This window comes from Ranitomeya imitator, chromosome 5 (genome assembly GCF_032444005.1).
Source record: "Ranitomeya imitator isolate aRanImi1 chromosome 5, aRanImi1.pri, whole genome shotgun sequence".
Lineage (NCBI taxonomy): Eukaryota > Metazoa > Chordata > Amphibia > Anura > Dendrobatidae > Ranitomeya > Ranitomeya imitator.
Window position 1 is genome coordinate 415,798,163 of NC_091286.1, and position 23,118 is coordinate 415,821,280.

The following is a 23,118-nucleotide window of genomic DNA, read 5'->3' on the forward strand; positions in this document are numbered from 1 at the left end:
GCTAGGGTTAGGGCTAGGGTTAGGGCTAGGGTTAGGGCTAGGGCTAGGGTTAGGGCTAGGGTTAGGGTTAGGGCTAGGGTTAGGGCTAGGGTTAGGGCTAGGGTTAGGGCTAGGGTTAGGGTTAGGGCTAGGGTTAGGGCTAGGGTTAGGGTTAGGGTTAGGGCTAGGGTTAGGGCTAGGGTTAGGGCTAGGGTTAGGGTTAGGGTTGGGGCTACAGTTAGGGTTGGGGCTAAAGTTAGGGTTAGGGTTTAGATTACATTTACAGTTGGGAATAGGGTTGGGATTAGGGTTAGGGGTGTGTCAGGGTTAGAGGTGTGGTTAGGGTTACCGTTGGAATTAGGGTTAGGGGTGTGTTTAGATTAGGGTTTCAGTTATAATTGGGGGGTTTCCACTGTTTCGGCACATCAGGGGCTCTCCAAACACGACATGGCGTCCGATCTCAATTCCAGCCAATTCTGCGTTGAAAAAGTAAAACAGTGCTCCTTCCCTTCCGAGCTCTCCTGTGTGCCCAAACAGGGGTTTACCCCAACATATGGGGTATCAGCGTACTCAGGACAAATTGGACAACAACTTTTGTGGACCAATTTCTTCTGTTACCCTTGGGAAAATACAAAACTGGGGGCTAAAAAATAATTTTTGTGGGAAAACAAAAAGATTTTTTATTTTCACGGCTCTGCGTTATAAACTGTAGTGAAACACTTGGGGGTTCAAAGTTCTCACAACACATCTAGATAAGTTCATTGAGGGGTCTAGTTTCCAATATGGGGTCACTTGTGGGGGGTTTCTACTGTTTAGGTACATTAGGGGCTCTGCAAACGCAATGTGACGCCTGCAGACCAATCCATCTAAGTCTGCATTCCAAATGATGCTCCTTCCCTTCCGAGCCCTCCCATGCGCCCAAACGGTGGTTCCCCCCCACATATCGGGTATCAGCGTACTCAGGACAATCTGGACAACAACATTTAGGGTCCAATTTCTCCTGCTAACCTTGGAAAAATACAAAACTGGGGGCTAAAATATAATTTTTGTGGAAAAAAAAATATTTTTTATTTGCATGGCTCTGCGTTATAAACTGTAGTGAAATACTTGGGGGTTCAAAGCTCTCACAACACATCAAGATGAGTTCCTTAGGGGGTCTACTTTCCAAAATGGTGTCACTTGTGGGGGGTTTCTACTGTTTAGGTACATTAGGGGCTCTGCAAACGCAATGTGACGCCTGCAGACCATTCCATCTAAGTCTGCATTCCAAATGGCGCTCCTTCCCTTCCGAACCCTCCCATGCGCCCAAACGGTGGTTCCCCCCCACATATGGGGTATCAGCGTACTCAGGACAAATTGGACAACAACTTTTGGGGTCCAATTTCTCCTGTTACCCTAGGGAAAATACAAAACTGGGGGCTAAAAAATAATTTTTGTGGGAAAAAAATTTTGTTTTATTTTTATGGCTCTGCATTATAAACTTCTGTGAAGCCCTTGGTGGGTCAAAGTGCTCACCACACATCCAGATAAGTTCCTTAGGGGGTCTACTTTCCAAAATGGTGTCACTTGTGGGGGGTTTCAATGTTTAGGCACATCAGTGACTCTCCAAACGCAACATGGCGTCCCATCTCAATTCCTGTCAATTTTGCATTGAAAAGTCAAACGGCGCTCCTTCCCTTCCGAGCTCTCCCATGCGCCCAAACAGTGGTTTACTGCCACATATGGGGTATCAGCGTACTCGGGACAAATTGGACAACAACTTTTGAGGTCCAATTTCTTCTCTTACCCTTGGAAAAATAAAAAATTGGGGGCAAAAATATAATTTTTGTGAAAAAATATGATTTTTTATTTTTACGGTTCTGCATTATAAACTTCTGTGAAGCACTTGGTGGGTCAAAGTGCTCACCACACCTCTAGATAAGTTCCTTAGGGGGTCTACTTTCCAAAATGGTGTCACTTGTGGGGGGTTTCAATGTTTAGGCACATCAGTGGCTCTCCAAACGCAACATGGCGTCCCATCTCAATTTCTGTCAATTTTGCATTGAAAAGTCAAACTGCGCTCCTTCCCTTCCGAGCTCTCCCATGCGCCCAAACAGTGGTTTACTGCCACATATGGGGTATCAGCGTACTCAGGACAAATTGGACAACAACTTTTGAGGTCAAATTTCTTCTCTTACCCTTGGAAAAATAAAAAATTGGGGGCAAAAATATAATTTTTGTGAAAAAATATGATTTTTTATTTTTACGGTTCTGCATTATAAACTTCTGTGAAGCACTTGGTGGGTCAAAGTGCTCACCACACATCCAGATAAGTTCCTTAGGGGGTCTACTTTCCAAAATGTTGTCACTTGTGGGGGGTTTCAATGTTTAGGCACATCAGTGGCTCTCCAAACGCAACATGGCGTCCCATCTCAATTCCTGTCAATTTTGCATTGAAAAGTCAAATAGCGCTCCTTCCCTTCCGAGCTCTCCCATGCGCCCAAACAGTGGTTTACTGCCACATATGGGGTATCAGCGTACTCAGGACAAATTGGACAACAACTTTTTGGGTCCAATTTCTCCTGTTACCCTTGGTAAAATAAAACAAATTGGAGCTGAAGTAAATTTTTTGTGTAAAAAAGTTAAATGTTCATTTTTATTTAAACATTCCAAAAATTCCTATTAAACACCTGAAGGGTTAATAAACTTCTTGAATGTGGTTTTGAGCACCTTGAGGGGTGCAGTTTTTAGAATGGTGTCACACTTGGGCATTTTCTATCATATAGACCCCTCAAAATGACTTCAAATGAGACGTGGTCCCTAAAAAAAAATGGTGTTGTAAAAATGAGAAATTGCTGGTCAACTTTTAACCCTTATAACTCCCTAACAAAAAAAAAATTGGTTCCAAAATTATGCTGATGTAAAGGAGACATGTGGGAAATGTTACTTATTAAGTATTTTGTGTGACATATCTCTGTGATTTAATTGCATAAAAATTCAAAGTTTGAAAATTGCGAAATTTTCAAAATTTTCGCCAAATTTCCGTTTTTTTCACAAATAAACGCAGGTACTATCAAAGAAATTTTACCACTATCATGAAGTACAATATGTCATGAGAAAACAATGTAAGAATCACCAGGATCCGTTGAAGCGTTTCGGAGTTATAACCTCATAAAGGGACAGTGGTCAGAATTGTAAAAATTGGCCTGGTCATTAACGTGCAAACCACCCTTGGGGGTAAAGGGGTTAAACATCAGCACCACTTCTATAACTTTAGGCTGGCAAATACCAGATGGAAATGTCACTTTCTACCTGATAGAGATGGCAGGTCCTGCCACTGTGTATTTTCAGACATCTATAAATGAGTCTGTTATTGAAGAACTGATGCCTGGAAATTTATACTCATTCCGAGTATTTGCTGTTGTCGGTGAACCTAATGTGCAAGGAAATGGGGTAGACATATCTGCTTACACTAGTAAGTATTGCTCCTATATCCTTCTATTATTTCTTTTTATCTTACCTTTTTCATTGCATGTAGTTCCTGAGTCATCATTTGCATTCTTTAAGTAATTTTCCTTTTTGTCTTGTGGTATTAGTTGCCGTTTTTAGCGCCAACCAAAGTGGCGCAAATGATTTATGAATTTGACGCAAAGTAAAAAATGGGCTTTTTTATGGTCTTTAACTGTTCTTGCGAATTTTGCTAGCAGTAGTTGTACATTGGCATCAAAGGTGGCGAAAATTGTGACAAAAATACTGGCGCACTGAAAAATTCAACCGAGGAAAACTGGAATGAATTTATCCCAAATATTGTGATTTTATAAAAAGTTACACCCTAGGATATGCTGGTACACCTATAAACACTAACATTATTAGAGGACTGCAATTTTTAATATACACTGCAATACTGTGATATTGCTGTATTGCAAGTAGACTAATAATTCTTAATTATAATTAATAATTAATTACACGCTTGGCATATCTGCATTCATTAAAGTCTGGTCTATCAAAATATGAAATTAGCTTGATCAATAAATGGCGTAAAAAAATTTAAATGACAGAATTGCAGTTTTTTGTTTCTTTGATCACAACACAGGAAAAAATGCAATAAGAAGCATTCAGATCATATCTACCCCAAAATGTTTTTTTTGTGCAATTAATTTTTTCCCGTATTCCAGTAAGTTGATTTGTAATATAGAAATGATGTCATTCCAAACTACAACTTGTCCCACAATTAACAAACGCTTATACTGCTTTATTGACTGTATAATAAAAAAAAGTTATGCCTCTTGGAAGAATGGGACGAGAAAATGAAAACAAACATATTAGAAAACTGACATGTCGGGAAGATGTTAATAAATTGTTTTTCTATTTTCTGCATGTCGTTATGGTGTATGCCATTTCATCAGAGATTCTGGTTTTGTTTAATACTTTTCAGAGAGGTGTTTTGCATTCACATAGGGAGCTGTAGTCTGGAGATAACTCATTGACTTTGGAGGAGCATTCTAGGCATAATCTGTGATCTGAGGAGGAATCACCTCTGTGCTATCTGTGTTATCTGTGTAATAAGGTTTAATGATAATAAGATGAAGGGATCTCCACAGTAAGGGAAGTGTAAGGGTACCGTCACACAGTGCAATTTTCATCACTACAACGGTACGATCCGTGACGCTCCAGCATCGTAACAATATCGCTCCAGCGTCGTAGACTGCTGTCACACTTTGCAATCTACGACGCTGGAGCGATAATTTCATGACGTATGTGCGATGTAGAAGCCGTTGGTTACTATGCGCACATCGTATACGATATATGTTACACCATGCGATCATGCCGCCACAGCGGGACACTAGACGACGAAAGAAAGTTTCAAACGATCTGCTACGACGTACGATTCTCAGCGGGGTCCCTGATCGCAGGAGCGTGTCAGACACTGCGATATCGTAACTATATCGCTCGAACGTCACGAATCGTGCCGGCGTAGCGATCAAAATTGCACTGTGTGACGGTACCCTAAGCCTAATGTGAGGGTCAGTGTAAAAAGTGCTTGTTTTGTAAAATGAGCTACAGTGGTTCCTACCATGTGGTGTCTACATGACTTTCTTCTATCTTTATATTTCATTATTTTAGGAAGTATCAAAATACTGTGATTTACTATTTCAATTATTTTTTTCTGTTCCAGTGTTCATACTATAGTGTAAGAACACTAATCTTTTCAAGTGGCAGCTTAATTTTGTTTTTGAGCATTCATTTTTTCCTCCCTTTCTTTCAAGTCACATAAATGTATTAAGGGTTTTCCTGCCAGACAAGTTGTACTTTTGAATGGCCCTCTTTATTTTACTGAATGATGTAGTGTAAAATGGGGAGACAATTCCAAGTATGGAAAAATGGCGTTTAAAATTTGCAATTCTGCAATATTTCAATCTGTGGTATAATTACCGGTATCATACAGGGCTTCACAGGCGTAATCCCATGGCCACAAGAAGGGATTTCATGTGAAGAGTGGGGGGCCATGGGCTCTGTAGCTAAGTCGGTAAACCAACAGTCATAAAGGGATTAGTATTTTATATGCTTCACTCTGGGAGATAACTACAGGATTGTGTTTACTTTCTAGTTCCTGGTCTAGTGAAGAATCTTACAGTGGATAATATCACTACTACCTCAGTGTCTCTGAACTGGGAGATACCAGATGGAAATGCAGATTCCTACATGATCCAGGTTCTTGAAGATCCAAGTTTAAACAGAATTGTGAACACCACTTTGAATACAATTGGAGGCCTCATGCCTGGATATTTTTACACTTTCATGGTTTTTGCTCTTGTGGGAAATGACATGGTGCAAGGAGATAAGAATACCATATCTACTTATACAGGTGTGTTTCTTTGGCAGGGATAAATCTATTGGTGTGCTGGTGGCACAGCCATACCCTTAAGCACATAACTAAATCATTTATAATGATACTTAATTTGTTGTAAGCTGAAATATAACTGCTGCTTGTGGTTACTTTCTAGAACCAGACATAGTGGGGAATCTTAGGACAGAGAATATCACAACCACTTCTGTATCTCTAAGCTGGGAGAAACGGAATGGGAATGCTGATTCTTATAAGATCCAGATCATTGAAGATCCAAGTTTAAACAGAATTGTGACCACTTCTTTCAATACAATTGGAGGCCTAACGCCTGGATATTATTACACATTCATGGTCTTTGCTCTTGTGGGAAATAACAGTGTACAAGGAAAAAAGATTACCACGTATACATACACAAGTGAGTCAGTATCACTGCTTTACAATTAAATTATCATTAGGGTGCATTTCATGACCAGTCAGTAGAATCATAGTATCATACAATGTTAGAGTTGGAAGGGATCTCAAGGGTCATCATGTCCAACCCCTTGCTCAATGCAGGATTTATTAACCATCTCAGACAGAGGTCTGTACAGCCTCTGAAGACTTCCATTGAAGAACTCACCACCTCTCGTGGCAGCCTGTTCCATTGTTTGAAAACTCTCACTGTCAAAAAGTTTTTTCTAATATCTAAACTGAATCTTTTCTCTTTCAGTTTCATTCTATTGCTACTCATGTTTCCATGCGCAAATGAGAATAAGGATGATCCCTCTATACTCTGACAACTCTTCAGCTATTTTTAAACAGCTATTTAGTCTCCTCTTAGCCTTCTTTTTTGCAATCTAAACATTCCCAGATCTTTTAAATATTCCTCATAGGACATTGTTTGCAGTTGCTCACCATCCTGCTAGGTCTTCTCTGAATTTGCTCCAGTTTTTCTATGTTTTTTTTAAATTTTTTTAAAATGTGGTGCCCAGAACTGGATACAGTATTCCAGAAGAGGTCAAGGAAGAATAGAGGTGCATAATTACTTCACGTGATCAAGGGTCTATGCTTCTCTTAATACATCCCAGGACTGTGTTTGCTTTCTTTATACTGCATCACACTGTTGACTTATGTGCATTCTGTGAACTATTAGTACAGGGTGGGCCATTTATAAGGATACACCTAAATAAAATGGTATTGGTTGGAGATATCAACTTCCTGTTTGTGGACATTAGTATATGGGAGGAGAAAACTTTTCTGTGGTGGTGCACCATCTTGGGTGTCAGGTCCGAGCATTCCTATATGAACAGTTTTCTGGAAAGTGGATTGGTCATCGTGGGCCAGTTGAATGGCCACCAAGGTCTCCCAATCTGACCCCTTAGACTTTTATCTTTGGGGTCATCTGAAGGCAATTGTCTATGCTGGGAAGATACGAGATGTGCAGCATCTGAAACAATGGATACTGGAAGCCTGTGCTAGCATTTCATCTGCGGTGTTGCTATCAGTATGTCAAGAGTGGGAGAAGAGGGTTGCATTGACAATTCAACACAATGGCAGCACTTTGAACACATTTCATAAGTGGTCATAAACTTGCAAATAACTCATGAAACAATAAAGGTGCATTAAAACCAAGCACAACATTGCTTTTCTTGTGAAATTCTCAATAAGTTTGATGTGTCAAATGACCCACTTCCCTTTGACAAAAATAAAGTTGATTCCAAAATTGCCGACTTCAAAATGGCCGCCATGGTCACCACCCATATTGAAAAGTTTTTCCCCTGTCATATACTAATATACCACAAACAGGAAGTTGATATCACCAACCATTCCCATTTTATTTAGGTGTATCCATATAAATGGCCCACCCTCTATATTCAAATCTTTTGCACATGTGCTATTGCTTAGTTCTATTGCTCACAATCAATAGATGGAGTTTTCATTTTTCTTGCCCATATGTAGAATCTTGCATTTCTCCCTGTTAAATATCATTCTATTAGTCGCTGACCGTTGTTCAAGCTTATCTAGATCCTTCTGAATTCTTTCACTGGCTTCTCTAATGTTAGCTATCTCTCCTAGCTTTGCATCATCTGCAAACTTGATTAGTATACCTTCAGTTCCCTTACATACATTATTTATAAAAATGTTGAACAACACTGGGGCAAGGACAGAGCTTTGTGGTACCCCACTTGAAACACTTCCAATTTAATATGCAACCATTTATTACCACTCAATTATGAATTTACCTAAACATGGCCTTATCAATTCCATACTTGGTCATTTTTTTGTAAGGATAGTATGAGATACTTTATAAAATGTTTTTCTGAAGTCAAGATATACTATGTCTACTACATTTTCCTGATCCACCCAGTCAGTGATTTCATCATAGAGGGAAATTAGATTAGTCTGGCATGGCTTGTTTGCTACAAACCCATATTTGCTCTGGTTAATTACTGTATTCTTACATACAGGCTGTTGAATAATTTGTTCAAATATCTTTCCTGGTATAGAAGTAAGGCTCACTGGTCTGTAGTTTCCTGGCTCCATCTTCTATCCATTTTTGAAGATAAGGACAATATTTGCCATTCTCCTATCTTCTGGAACTTCTGTTCTCCAGGATTTTTCAAAGATTCTGGCTAGTGGATTTACAATTTCCTCTGCTATCTCTTTCTGTACCCTAGGATGCAATTCATCCGGACCAGAAGATTTTAATTCATTTAAATTAGCTGTTTCCTCACCGTCTCTCTATTTGTAGATAGTGTGGATTCTTTTATTCCTTTGATAGCACTCTGATGATCAGTTGATGTTACATTTGCTTTCTTACAGAACACAGATGCAAACTAAGAATTTAAAAGTTTGGCCTTCTCAACATCATTTTTTCCACTTCACCTTTTCATCTTGTAAAAATCCTATAGCATCTTTGACTTTTCTTTTTTGCTTTGACGTTCCCCCCAAATCCATTCTTACTGCTTTTGGTCTCCCTTGCAAGCCACACTTTATTACTGGCTTTAGCTCTTCTACGCTTGCCCTGCATTCTGAATACATCTTCATTCCATGACGTCCTCTTCTGATCTTCAGCCACGGCTCCGGCGCAGGCGTACTTTGTCTGCCCTGTTGAGGGCAGAACAAAGTACTGCAGTGCGCAGGCGCCGAAAAGGTCAGAGAGGCCCGGCACCTGCGCACTGCAGTACTTTGCTCTGCCCTCAACAGGGCAGACAAAGTACGCCTGCGCCAGAGCTGTGGCTGAAGATCAGAAGAGGACGTCATGGAATGAAGATGTGAGGCGCCGCAGCGGACCAGAGACGCCCATCTGACCGGACCAGCAACGGGACCGCCCCTGGGTGAGTATAATCTAACGTCTTTTTCTCCTCTTTCAGGTAACATCGGTGGCTTATCTACAGCATCACAGAATGCTGTAGATAAGCCCCTGATGCCGGTCGGCTTACCTCACCCGCGATTTTCCGGGTGACAGGTTCCCTTTAAGTAATTTTCCTTTTTGTCTTGTTGTATTAGTTGCCTTTTTAGCGCCAACCAAAGTGGCGCAAATGATTTATGAATTTGGAGCAAAGTAAAAAATTTGCTTTTTTCTGGTCTTTAACCTTTCTTGCAAATTTTGCTAGTAGTAGTTGCACATTGGCGTCAATGGTGGCAAAATTGCGCCAAAAATACTGGCGCACTCAAAAATTTAACAGAGGAGAACTGGAATGAATTTATCCCAAATATTGTGATTTTACAAAAAGTTATACCCTAGGATATGCTGGTACTCCTATAAACACTAACATTATTAGAGGACTGCAATTTTTAATATATACTGCAATACTGTGATATTGCAGTATATAGTAATAATAATTAATAATAATAATCTTTATTTATATAGCGCCAACATATTCCGCAGCGCTTTACAGTTTAACAGTTTCAAACACAAAAGTCATAAGTAACAACGTTAACAATACAATAATTAAAGCAAAATAAGACGACCCTGCTCGTGAGAGCTTACAATCTACAATGAGGTGGGGGAGATACAAAGTACAGGTGTGTATTTACAATGATGTATTTACAATCATGGTCAAGCCATCTTCAGGGGTTGGGGAATAGATGGGGATAGTGAATGGGCTACACACAAACATAACATAACTTTGATTAGTGAACGTGATAGGCCGCTCTGAACAAATGTGTTTTGAGCGAGCGCCTAAAACTATGCAAATTATGGATGGTCCTAATATCTTGGGGTAGAGCATTCCAGAGGATTGGCGCAGCACGGGAGAAGTCTTGGAGTCGGGAGTGGGAGGTACGGATTAGTGCAGAGGTTAGCCGAAAGTCATTTGCAGAGCGCAGTGGTCTGTTAGGCTGATAGACAGAAATGAGGGAGGAGATGTAAGGGGGTGCCGCACTGTGGAGAGCTTTGTGGGTGAGAACAAGTACTTTGAATTGTATCCTGTAATGAATGGGCAGCCAGTGTAACGACTGGCGAAGAGCGGACGCGTCCGAGTAACGATTAGCCAGATGGACGACCCTGGCTGCTGCATTAAGGATGGACTGGAGAGGGGAAAGTCGAGTGAGGGGGAGGCCAATTAATAGAGCGTTACAGTAGTCCAGGCGGGAGTGGATCAGGGCGACCGTGAGGGTTTTAGCTGTCTCCATGGTGAGAAAAGGGCGGATTCTAGAGATGTTCTTTAGGTGTAAGCGGCACGAGCGGGCAAGAGATTGTATATGGGAGGTGAAGGAGAGATCGGAGTCAAACATAACACCCAGACAGCGCGCCTGCTGCCGGGGTGTTATTATGGTGCCACCCACGGAGAGGGAAATGTCAGATTTAGGGAGGTTAGTAGATGGTGGGAGCAGAAGAAGTTCAGTTTTGGAGAGGTTGAGTTTCAGATAGAGAGCGGACATGATGTTGGAGACTGCGGACAGACAGTCAGTGGCATTCTGTAGTACAGCGGGGGTAAGGTCAGGGGATGACGTATATAGTTGTGTGTCGTCGGCATAAAGATGGTACTGAAAGCCAAATCTGCTGATGGTCTGTCCAATTGGGGCCGTGTAGAGAGAGAACAGAAGGGGGCCAAGGACTGAGCCCTGAGGTACCCCAACAGTGAGAGGAAGAGGAGATGAAGTGGAGCCAGAGAACAGAACACTGAAGGAGCGGTCGGAAAGATAGGAGGAGAACCAGGAGAGAGCAGTGTCCTTAATGCCTAGTGACTGGAGCCTAGAGAGCAGGAGAGGGTGGTCAACAGTGTCAAAAGCTGCAGAAAGGTCGAGAAGAATGAGCAGAGAGTGGTCACCATTACGTTTTGCTGTCAGAAGGTCATTGGTCACTTTGATGAGTGCAGTTTCTGTCGAATGTAGGGGGCGGAAACCGGACTGTGAAGGGTCTAGGAGGGAGTGAGTGGAGAGGTAACGGGTAAGGCGGGAGTATATCAGGCGCTCCAAGAGTTTAGAGATGAAGGGGAGATTGGAGACCGGTCTGTAGTTGTTTGTGCAGGATGGGTCGAGGGTGGGTTTCTTTAGTAATGGAGTAATGATAGAGTGTTTGAAGGAGGAGGGGAAAATGCCAGAGGAGAGGGAGAGATTAAAGATTGTAGTTAGGTGACTTGTGACAACTGGAGAGAGAGACTGGAGGAGATGTGAGGGAATGGGGTCGGTAGTGCATGTAGTCGGACGAGAAGAGGAGAGGAGCTTGGAGACTTCTTCTTCTGTGATGGGATCGAATGTGGAGAGTGAGCCAGGGGCAATGAGGGGAGGGATGGGAGTCACTGAACTTAGTTGTTGGGAGCGGATTTCCTGACGGATATTGTCTATTTTCTCTATAAAGTGGGAGGCCAGGTCACCAGCACAAATATCTGTGATAGGGGCTTGTGCTTTTGGCCTGAGGAGGGAGTGAAAGGTGTCAAAAAGTTTCTTGGGGTTGTTGGATAGTGAGGAGATCAGACTGGTAAAGTAGGTCTGTTTAGCGAAGTGAAGGGCAAAGTTATAGGTCCTTAACATAAATTTGAAGTGTATGAAGTCTTCTGGTGTGCGTGTTTTCCTCCATAAGCGTTCAGCACACCTAGAGGATCGCTGGAGAAATCGGGTTTGCGATGTGAGCCAGGGCTGTTTTATTCTGTGTTTGGAGGTCCTGAGGGTGAGGGGAGCTACTTGGTCAAGGGTGCTTCTAAGAGTGTCATTGAAGTGATGTACCGCCAGATCAGGACAGGAAAAGGAAGAGATTGGGGACAATGATAAGCGTAGGGAGTCTGAAAGTGTAAGAGGGTTAATGGCTTGTAGATTTCTGACTGAATGGTGTGTAGGAGGGTGCTGGGGTGAGCGAGGATATGTGAGTGTGAAGGAGAGAATGTTGTGGTCAGAGAGGGGAAGCGGTGAATTATCTATGTAGGAGATTGAGCAGAGCCGGGCAAAAACCAGGTCCAGGGTGTTACCGTCCTTGTGTGTCTCAGAGGTTGAGAGCTGTGAGAGGCCGAGAGAAGTGGTTAGTGACAGAAGCTGGGATGCAGATGTGGAAGTGGGGCTGTTAATGGGGATGTTGAAGTCTCCCAGGATAAGGGTTGGTAGTTCTGAGGACATGAAGTGCGGCAGCCAGGCAGAGAAATGGTCCAGGAAGCGGGTGGGTGAGCCTGGGGGCCGGTATATGACCGCTACTCTGAGGGAGAGGGGGCGAAAGAGCCTGATGGTGTGGACCTCAAAAGAAGGGAATGAGAGTGATGGAACTGAGGGGATGACCTGGAAAGTGCATTGTGGGGACAGGAGTATGCCAACTCCACCACCAGGTCTGTTTGTTGGTCTCGGGGAATGGGAGAATTGTAAGCCACCATGGGTAATGGCAGCAGGAGAGACAGTGTCAGAATCCTGAATCCAGGTTTCCGTGAGGGCCAGCAGATTCAGAGAGTTTTTCAGAAAGTAATTGTGTAGGAAAGGAAGCTTGTTACATACAGACCGTGGATTCCAAAGGGCACAATTAAAAGAAGGAGGGGATGAAGGAGTGCAATTAATATTAGTAAGATTAGTAAGGTTTCGATGTGAGGTAGGGTAGGGGTTGAGGTTGGTGGATGGTGGACCGGGGTTTGGGGAGATGTCTCCTGATATCAGCAGGAGTAGGAAGATAAAAAGCAAGTAGCTTTTGGGATTGTATGAAGTTTTTTTATGCAGTCTGTTTGGGTAAGATGGACTGAGGTTTTTCAGGAAGGTGAGAAGTGCATGGGAGCTGTACATGGGAGAGGGAAGGAGAGAGGAGCTGATGTATATGAGTCGTGATTGAGGGGGGATTGGGCGGTGAATGTGGATTGCAAGGGAGCATAGGATGATAGGAATAATGCACATGGATAGAAGGGAGAGCAGAGTGTGGGTTACCTGACTCCTGCCCTGACTAACTGCCATGGAATAACTGCGGTGTCACGACGCTTATCTTCTGTGACGCTTTGCTTATGGGACGCTAGCGTGCACCCCCACTTGCGTGCACCCCTAAGGAAGGTTCTAAATTTATAGCCCAGAAGAGATGGATTGTGGGAACTGGTTGAGGATAATTTGGCAGCTGGCTAGCACACCAGGGGTTTTTTTTTTTTTTTTTCTTTGAAAAGATGATCAAAGACACTCAGCCTGGTAAAATCTACTTTCACACCTTCCACCAGATAAGATCTACACTGATCCCAGTCATGGATAGTAAGTGGACAGTAAGTTTTAAGTGCAATGCACTAAATTATATAGTAGAAATGATAAGACATTTACAAGTATAGTAGAAATGATAAGACATTTGCAGGTTTAAGTCTCGCAAGTAGACTAATAATTATTAATTAATTACAATTAATAATTATTTTTAATTATACTTAAAAGTACAAAAAAATTACACGCTTGGCATATCTGTATTCATAAAAGTCTGATCTATCAAAATATGAAATTAACTTAATCAATAAATGGCGTAAAAAATTTAAATGACCTAATTGCAGTTTTTTGTTTCTTTGACCACAACACAGCAAAAAATGCAATAAGAAGCATTCAGATCATATCTACCCCCAATTTTTTTTTTTTGTGCAATTAATTTTTTCCCGTATTCCAGTAGGTTGATTGGTAATATAGAAAGGGTGCCATTCCAAACTACAACTTGTCCCACAATTAACAATCCCTTATACTGCTATGTTGACTGTTTAATATAAAAAGTTATGCCTCTTGGCAGAAAGGGAAGAGAAAATTAAAACAAACATATTAGAAAACTGACATGTCCGGAAGATGTTAATAAATAGTTTTTCTATTTTCTGCATGTCGTTATGGTGTATGCCATTTCATCAGAGATTCTGCTTTTGTTTAATACGGTTCAGAGAGGTGTTTTGCAGTCTCATAGGGAGCTGTAGTCTGGAGATAACTCATTGACTTTGGAGGAGCATTCTCGGCATAATATGTGATCTGAGGAGTCATCAACCTTGGAGACTCTGTATTATCTGTGTATAAAGTTTACTGAAAATAAGATGAAGGGATCTCCACAGTAAGGGAAGTGTAAGCCTAATGTGAGGGTCAGTGTAAAAAGTCCTTTTTTTTTATAAAATGAGCTACAGTGGCTCCTACCATGTGGTGTCTACATGACTTTCTTCTATCTTTATATTTCATTATTTTAGGAAGTATCAAAATACTGTGATCTACTATTATAATTATTTTTTCTGTTGCAGTGTTCATACTATAGTGTAAGAATATTAATCTTTTCAAGTGGCAGCTTAATTTTGTTTTTGAGCTTTCATTTTTCCTCCCTTTGTTAAATATGCTTATTTCGCATATTTATTTAATCAGCACTCTGTACCAGATGTCTCATAAAAATGTAGTGGTTTATTGGATTGTCCACCAAAAAGCATCACTGCAGCGCAACGTGAAATAGGTGAAATAGTTACAAAGAGATTGTCCATTTGTCCATATCAAAGTTTGTTCCCCATCTTTCCTGAGAGATTCTGAATGGTAAATGGCGTCTGTCTCTGTCATGGAGTAGAAGTCATCAAGAAGCACATGGCTACCAGCTGTTCATTCCCTCTGTGTGGAGTCTGTAATCCGTAGAGAGTGAAGGAGAAGGCCCTAAGTGACAGCCCACCCTTGCTAAGAGGTGTGAATATATATGTCCCATGGAGCACGTGTTCTCTCTATATGGTGTTAACTTTTACTCTGAGCTAAATATACAGAAATAGCACATGTAATGTCAGCCAAACCTTCCACGAGGCTCAGTACAGAAATGAGAAAAAGAATAAGTCAAGAATCAATAATTAATATTTAACACCCTTTCTTTCAAGTCACATAAATGTATTAAGGCTTTTCCTGCCAGACGAGTTGTACTTTTGAATGGTACCATTTATTTTACTGATTGATGTAGTGGAAAATGGGGAAAAAAATTCCAAGTATGGAGGAATGTCAACCCCCCCACCCCCCCTCCCAAAAAAAAAATGCAATTCTGCAATATTTCAATCTGTTGTATAATTACCGGTATCATACAGGGCTTCATAGACTTAATACCATGGCCGACAAAGAGGGAGTCCATATGAAGAGTGGGGAGCCATGGGCTCTATAGTTAAGCATAAAGGGATTAGTATTTTATATGCTTCACTCTGGGAGATAACTACAGGATTGTGTTTACTTTCTAGTTCCCGGTCTAGTGAAGAATCTTACAGTGGATTTTATCACTACTACCTCAGTGTCTCTGAACTGGGAGATACCAGATGGAAATGCAGATTCCTATATGATCCAGGTTCTTGAAGATCCAAGTTTAAACAGAATTGTGAACACCACTTTGAATGCAATTGGAGGCCTCATGCCTGGATACTTTTACACTTTCATGGTTTTTGCTCTTGTGGGAAATGACATGGTGCAAGGAGATAAGAATACCATATCTACTTATACCGGTGTGTTTCTATGGCAGGGATAAATCTATTGGTGTGCTGATGGCACAGCCATACCCTTAAGCACATAACTAAATCATTTATAATGATACTTAATTTGTTGTAAGCTGAAATATAACTGCTGCTTGTGGTTACTTTCTAGAACCAGACATAGTGGGGAATCTTAGGACAGAGAATATCACAACCACTTCTGTATCTCTAAGCTGGGAGAAACGGAATGGGAATGCTGATTCTTATAAGATCCAGATCATTGAAGATCCAAGTTTAAACAGAATTGTGACCACTTCTTTCAATACAATTGGAGGCCTAACGCCTGGATATTATTACACATTCATGGTCTTTGCCCTTGTGGGAAATAACAGTGTACAAGGAAAAAAGAACACCACGTATACATACACAAGTGAGTCATTATCACTTATCACTGTTTTACAATTACATTATCATTAGGGTGCATTTCATGACCTCTCAGTAGAATCTTAGTATCATACAATGTTAGGCTGCAGTCACACTAGCAGTACTTGGTCAGTATTTTACATCAGTATGTGTAAGCCAAAACCAGGAGTGGAACAAATAAAGGAAAAGTATAACAGAAACATATGCACCACTTCTGCATTTATCACCCGCTCCTGGTTTTGGCTACAAATACTGATGTAAAATACTGACCAAATACTGCTAGTGTGACGGCAGCCTTAGAGTTGGAAGGGATCTCAAGGGTCATTATGTCCAACCCCTTGCTCAATGCAGGATTCACTAAACCATCTCAAACATATGTCTGTACAGCCTCTGAAGACTTCCATTGAAGGAGAACTCACCACCTCTCCTGGCAGCCTGTTTCATTGATTGAAAACACTCACTGTCAAAAAGTTTTTTCGAATATCTAATCAGAATCTTTTCCATTTCCATTTCATTCCATTGCTACTCGTGTTTCCATGCGCAAATGAGAATAAGGATGATCCCTCTATACTCTGACATTCCTTCAGCTATTTTTAGACAGCTATTAAGTCTCCTCTTAGCCTTCTTTTTTTCAAGCTAAACATTCCCAGATCTTTTAAACATTCCTCATAGGATATTGTTTGCAGTCGCTCACCATTTTGCTAGGTCTTCTCTGAATTTGCTTCAGTTTTTCTATGTCTTCTTTAAAATGTGGTGCCCAGAACTGGACACAGTATTCCAAAAGAGGTCAAGGAAGAGTAGAGGGGGATAATTACTTCACGTGATCTAGAGTCTATGCTTCTCTTCATACGTTCCAGGACTGGGTTTGCCTTTTTTTACTGCATCACACTGTTGACTCATGTGCATTCTGTGATCTATTAGTACAGGGTGGGCCATTTATATGGATACACCTAAATAAAATGGGAATGGTTGGTGATATCAACTTCCTGTTTGTGGCACATTATTATATCAGAGGGGGAAAACTTTTCAATATGGGTGGGGACCATGGCAGCCATTTTGAAGTCGGCCATTTTGGATCCAAGTTTTTTTTTTTCAATGGGAAGAGGGTTATGTGACACATCAATCTTATTGAGAATTTCACAAGAAAAACAATGGTGTGCTTGGTTTTAACTTAACTTTATTCTTTCATGAGTTATTTACACATTAATGACCACTTATAAAATGTGTTCAAAGTGCTGCCCATTGTGTTGGATTGTCAATGCAACCCTCTTCTCCCACTCTTAACACACTGATAGCAACACCACTGAAGAAATGCTAGCACAGGCTTCCAGTATCCATTGTTTCATATGCTGCACAAAAGCAGAACGTAGTCCCAAAAACATCTGCTTGCCGCTGCCCAATACTGGCTACAATGGTAGAAGCTGGAAAGGCAGCAGCAACCCTTTGCACAGAGTCAGACTGAGCAAGACATAGGGACCGACGTCTCCGCTGAGCAGCCTCCACTGTGGCTGGAGAAGAATGGGAAACTGCAGCAGAGATGGACCGAGATTCCACCTGTACAGAAGTGGGAACTCGACCCCTAACATAACCCCCGCTCCTAGGCCCCCCTCCTTGGGCCTCGCCACGCTCGAAGGCAGCAATGAGCTGCAGAGCCCGAATATTCTCAGCAGGCTCCCAGGATCTGTCCTCAGGAACATAACTGTTGTGAATTCTGCTCTTGGGCTCCCTCCGATGGTTATGAGTGGTAGTGCTGCTGTTTTTGGATCGCAGCATTTATCAGGTGTGTCCACTTAGTGCTCTCGACTGGGCTATTTAGTCTTGCTTGTGTTAGGTGTCAAGGTCCCGCTTCTGCACAAGGGGAATCTCGAGCCATCTACGCTGAGGTCTCCCATTCTTATCCAGCTGCAGTGGAGTCTGCTCAGCAGAGACGTCGGTCCCAGCGTCTTGCTCAGTCTCACTCTGTACAAAGAGTTACTGCTGCTTTTCCTGCTTCTGCCATTGAAGTCAGTGTTGGGCAGCGGCGAGCAGATGCTTTTGGGGCTAAGTCCTGCTTTTCTCTTTCTGAGCATGCCCAGGGCAAGATCTCCCATTGGAGATCGAGGGTCACATGCTCAGGTACTGCAGCACATCCCATTGGTCCTCCAGGAAGGTCCTGAAAGGGCAAAACTTTGGTAGCAGCTTCCCATTGGTCCTTTATTGGAAGGTCCTGAACGTGCTGCAACTATATAAGCTGCGCATGACCGCACGGCCATGCGCTTGTGTACATTTGTAAATGTGTGTGTGTTGTGAGTGAAAGTCGCTCTTTAAATAACCCTCCCTATTGGATGACTGTTTGCGGAAGGTGTATGTTTGCTATCTAGCGCCCGACTTAGCCATCAGCACGTAAACACACAATACAGCGTCTTATTGCTGTGACCGCCAGTGCGGCGCCATGTGCTGTCACAGCGCTTTCCTGACCCAAGCCTGGGTGGTTAGTGGCGTTCGCCAGTGCGGCACTGCATGCACTCTCGTGCTTCTATTGCTGTCACTCTGACACCTCAGTAGCGGTGTCGAGCGCATATGGTCTATGTACTCAAATCCTGTGTCTTGGGATTGAGTTCTGAGACTCGTTGCTTGCGCTCTTGGTGTGGTACCACGGCCCTGTGACGTAACAGGGTTCGCTTCCTTCACACAGGGTGAGGTTAGCCCATGTGTGTATTCACTTTGTACCGCCAAATAGTCCGTCATTACTTGGCAGCAGGTTCTATCTCTGCACGGTGGACCCGGGGCTGCGAACGCACCATACTCTATCTGTCTTATTATTTGGTGCGTTCCGCTAGCCCTAGTATTACACTAGCGCCAGGGTCTGGCTAGTAATGACGGACAAACAGCAATCCTTGCGGTATATCCAGCAGCTGGAGGGTAGGTTGGTGGCTCTCGAGAGCTCAACCTCAGCTGTGGATGTTACCGCAGTCGCTGTACAGGCTGCTAGCGTGGCTGCAGCAACCTTGTCCATTGCCAACCCTGTTCCGACATTATCTCGCCTCCCGCTGCCAGAAAAATTTTCTGGTGATAGCAAATTTTGTAGGGGATTCGTGAGTCAGTGCTCTATTCACCTCGAGCTCCTGGCTGCACGTCTTCCCACAGAGCGGGCTAAGGTGGGATTTATAGTGTCTCTCTTGTCGGACAGGGCGTTGGAATGGGCTACGCCGCTGTGGGAGCGTGGCGATCATGTGGTGCAGAGTGCTCCGCTGTTCCTGAGCACTCTGAAACAGGTCTTTTTAGGACCTCAAGTCACCCATGATACTGCGCTCCAACTGCTGGCATTAACTCAGGGTGAGTCCTTGGTCAGTCATTTTGCCGTCCAATTCCGCACTTTAGCTTCTGAGCTGGACTGGTCGGATAAAGCCCTTATCCCCATATTTTGGAGGGGCCTGGCTGATCACGTTAAGGACGCTCTGGCCACGAGGGAGATTCCTGCCACACTGGAGGAGTTAATAACTGTCTCCACTCGAATTGACCTCCGTTTTAACGAGCGGAGGTTAGAGCGAGCCCAGTGTAGGCAGAGGTTTCAGCTGTCTCCTACCTTCGCCAAACCTCTGGAATCTCCGGTCCTGGTTCCTGAGTCACATGAGGCCATGGAAGTGTCACAAGCGGGATCTAAGTCCCGGAACGCTTGTGCACTCAAGGTCTGTCATGTTTGCCAGCAGTCAGGACATCTAGCCACCAGATGTCCTCAGCGGTCGAGGAAACGTCAGCGTCTAGTGGTAGTAGGTGGAGGTACACTAGACACAGCGACGTTTGCCTCTAAATTGTCCTTTAAGGGGACAATTATTATAGGCTCATTCTCCCACTCGGTAGAGCTCTGTGTGGATTCTGGGGCGGAGGGCAATTTTATGTCTTCTGCCTTCGCCCAACGTCACGCAATACCCCTGGTTATGCTAGCTCAACCAGTAACGGTACGAGTGGTGAATGGGTCGACACTGCCCTCACAGATAACACACCAGACCATCCCTTTTACTCTGTCCATGTCGCCATCTCATCAGGAGATTATATCTCTGCTCGTCATTCCTGAGGGAATTGATGAGGTCCTGTTGGGAATACCTTGGCTATGGTACCACTCTCCTCATATCGAGTGGTCCTCAGGCAGAATTCTGGGATGGGGCGAATCTTGTGGGGGTAGGTGTCAGAGGGAGTGCGTTCAGGTTGCTACTACAGAGGTACCCGCAGACCTATCCTCTTTCCCCAAGCAGTATTGGTCTTATGCAGACGTGTTCTCCAAAAAGGCGGCGGAGATCCTTCCGCCCCATCGCCCCTATGACTGTCCTATTGATCTCTTGCCTGGTGCTGAGCCTCGCCGGGGTCGAGTCTATCCGTTATCTCTCCCGGAGATGGAGGCAATGTCATAGTACATCCAGGAAAATCTGGCAAGAGGATTCATTAGGAAGTCAGTGTCACCTGCTGGGGCAAGGTTCTTCTTCGTGCAGAAGAAGAATGGGGAATTGCGTCCATGCATAGACTACAGGGGTCTTAACACCATCACCGTTAAGAATAAGTATCCTTTGCCCTTGATATCTGAGCTCTTCGATAGGCTTCGGGGAGCAAGGGTATTTACTAAATTAGATCTGCGGGGTGCTTACAACCTGATTCGCATCCGTGAGGGGGACGAATGGAAGACGGCTTTTAACACCAGGGATGGGCACTATGAGTATCTGGTGATGCCCTTCGGGCTCTGTAATGCCCCAGCCATTTTCCAAGACTTTGTGAACGACATCTTCCGGGATATGCTTTCCACCTCGGTCGTAGTCTATCTGGATGATATTCTCATCTACTCTCCAGATATTGACTCCCACCGGAGAGATGTTTGCAAAGTCTTCGACCTCCTACGGGCAAACTCCCTCTATGCCAAGTTGGAGAAGTGTATGTTCGAGCAGGAGTCCTTACTAGAGTTGAGCGACCTTTACTTCTATCGGATCGGGTCGGGTTTCACGAAACCCGACTTTTTCAAAAGTCGGGTCGAGTGAAATCGGCCTATCCTATAAAAAAGTCGGGGTCGGGGTCGGCCGAAACACGAAACCCAATGCAGTGCATTGGGTTTCCATGGTTCCCAGGGTCTGAAGGAGCGGAAACTCTCCTTCAGGCCCTGCGATCCATATTTTAGTGTAAAATAAAGAATTAAAATAAAAAATATCGCAATACTTACCCTCTGACGCGCCCTGGTACTAACCGGGAACCTTCCTTCCTTAGAATCAGCCTTCCAGGACCTTGCGGTGACGTCGCGGTGACGTCGCGGCTTGTGATTGGCCGCGCGGCCGCCCATGTGACCGCGCGTCCGAGGGTGAGTATATTCCTATTAGGTATATACTCACCCTCGGACGCGCCCTGCTTCTTTCCGACAGCCTTCCTTCCTAAGAATCAGCCCTTCCAGGACCTTCGGTGACGTCGCGGTGACGTCGCGGCTTGTGATTGGCCGCGCGAGCGGTCACATGGGCGGCCGCGCGGCCAATCACAAGCCGCGACGTCACCGCGACGTTACCGCAAGGTCCTGGAAGGCTGATTCTAAGGAAGGAAGGTTCCCTGTTAGTACCAGGGCGCGTCAGAGGGTAAGTATTGCGATATTTTTTATTTTAATTCTTTATTTTACACTTAAATCTGAATTCCGATACCAATTCCCGATATCTTAAACATATCGGGAATCGGTTTCGGAATTCCGATTCTAGATTCAAAAGATCGCCGACTTCATGGCCGACCCCACACTGGGGTCGGGTCGGATTTCATGAAACCCGACCTTGCCAAAAGTCGGGGACTTTTGACAAATTTCGACCTGTTTCGCTCAACCCTAGTCCTTACCTTTCCTAGGCTACATCATCTCTGCCCAGGGATTGGCTATGGATCCTGCCAAACTACAGGCTGTGATGGACTGGCAGGAACCCCATTCTCTTAAAGCGGTGCAGCGCTTTATGGGGTTCATTAATTATTATCGCCAGTTTATTCCGCACTTCTCAACTTTGGTAGCTCCCTTGGTTGCCCTCACCAAGAAGGGGGCAAATCCCAAATTGTGGTCTGAGGAAGTCTCCAAGGCCTTTAACTCCATAAAGTCACACTTCGCTAGCGCTCCCATCCTACATCGCCCCGATGTTGATAAGCCATTTATCATGGAGGTGGATGCCTCTTCTGTTGGTGCTGGAGCAGTCCTCTTCCAAAAGGATGCTCAAGGTCGGAACCATCCTTACTTCTTCTTTTCTAAGACCTTCTCACCAGCAGAGAGGAATTATTCCATTGGGGACAGGGAGTTGCTAGCCATGAAGTTGGCTTTCTCAGAGTGGAGACATCTCTTGGAGGAAGCACGTTTTCCCTTCCAAGTCTTCACAGACCATAAAAATTTGGTGTACCTGCAGACAGCCCAGCGGTTGAATTCTCGCCAGGCCAGATGGTCCTTATTCTTCTCCCGGTTTCATTTCACCCTCCATTTTCTTTCTGGGGAGAAGAACATTCGGGCTGACACTCTCTCTCGCTCCGTTGTGTCATCTGCGGAGGAGGAAGAGGAGCCTCGGCTTATTGTCCCCACCGAGAGCTTGAGAACTGTGGCCCCGGTTTCGCTAGAGTCTGTGTCTCCGGGCAAGACTTTTGTACCATCCAGTTTGCGACCGGAGGTTCTCTCTTGGGCACACTCGTCCAGGGTGGGTGGACATTTTGGTTCCAAAAGGACATCTGAGTTACTGGCGAGGACATACTGGTGGCCGCATATGGCTCGTGATGTCGCAGAATATGTTCGGGCGTGTGTCTCTTGCGCCAAGAACAAGTCCCCTCGGCAATGGCCAGCTGCTTTACCCTGTGCCGATGGCGGACAGGCCCTGGGAGATGGTTGGGATGGACTTTGTGGTGGGCTTACCCAAGTCTCGTAAATGCACCATTATCTGGGTGATCACCGACCATTTTTCCAAAATGGTGCACTTGGTGCCTCTTCCACGGCTACCTTCTGCACGGGCGTTGGCTGTCTTGTTCATCAAACATATCTTTCGCCTACACGGTATGCCAAACAAAATTGTTAGTGACCGGGGTCCCCAGTTTGCGTCTCGATTCTGGAGAGAGCTTTGTCGTCTACTC

The 23,118-nt window shown here is 43.9% G+C and overlaps 1 protein-coding gene across 2 annotated transcripts in view; it reads left to right on the forward strand.

Moving 5' to 3' along the window:
- LOC138638064 (tenascin-X-like) overlaps nt 1–23,118 on the forward strand; it is a 366,072-nt gene that overhangs the window by 198,215 nt on the left and 144,739 nt on the right. For both annotated transcript variants that reach the window (XM_069727035.1, XM_069727036.1), the window contains exons 24-27: nt 5,567–5,824; nt 5,964–6,221; nt 15,385–15,642; nt 15,782–16,039. In XM_069727035.1, coding sequence (XP_069583136.1) covers nt 5,567–5,824; nt 5,964–6,221; nt 15,385–15,642; nt 15,782–16,039 — 1,032 coding nt within the window. The remainder of the gene's footprint in view (nt 1–5,566; nt 5,825–5,963; nt 6,222–15,384; nt 15,643–15,781; nt 16,040–23,118) is intronic.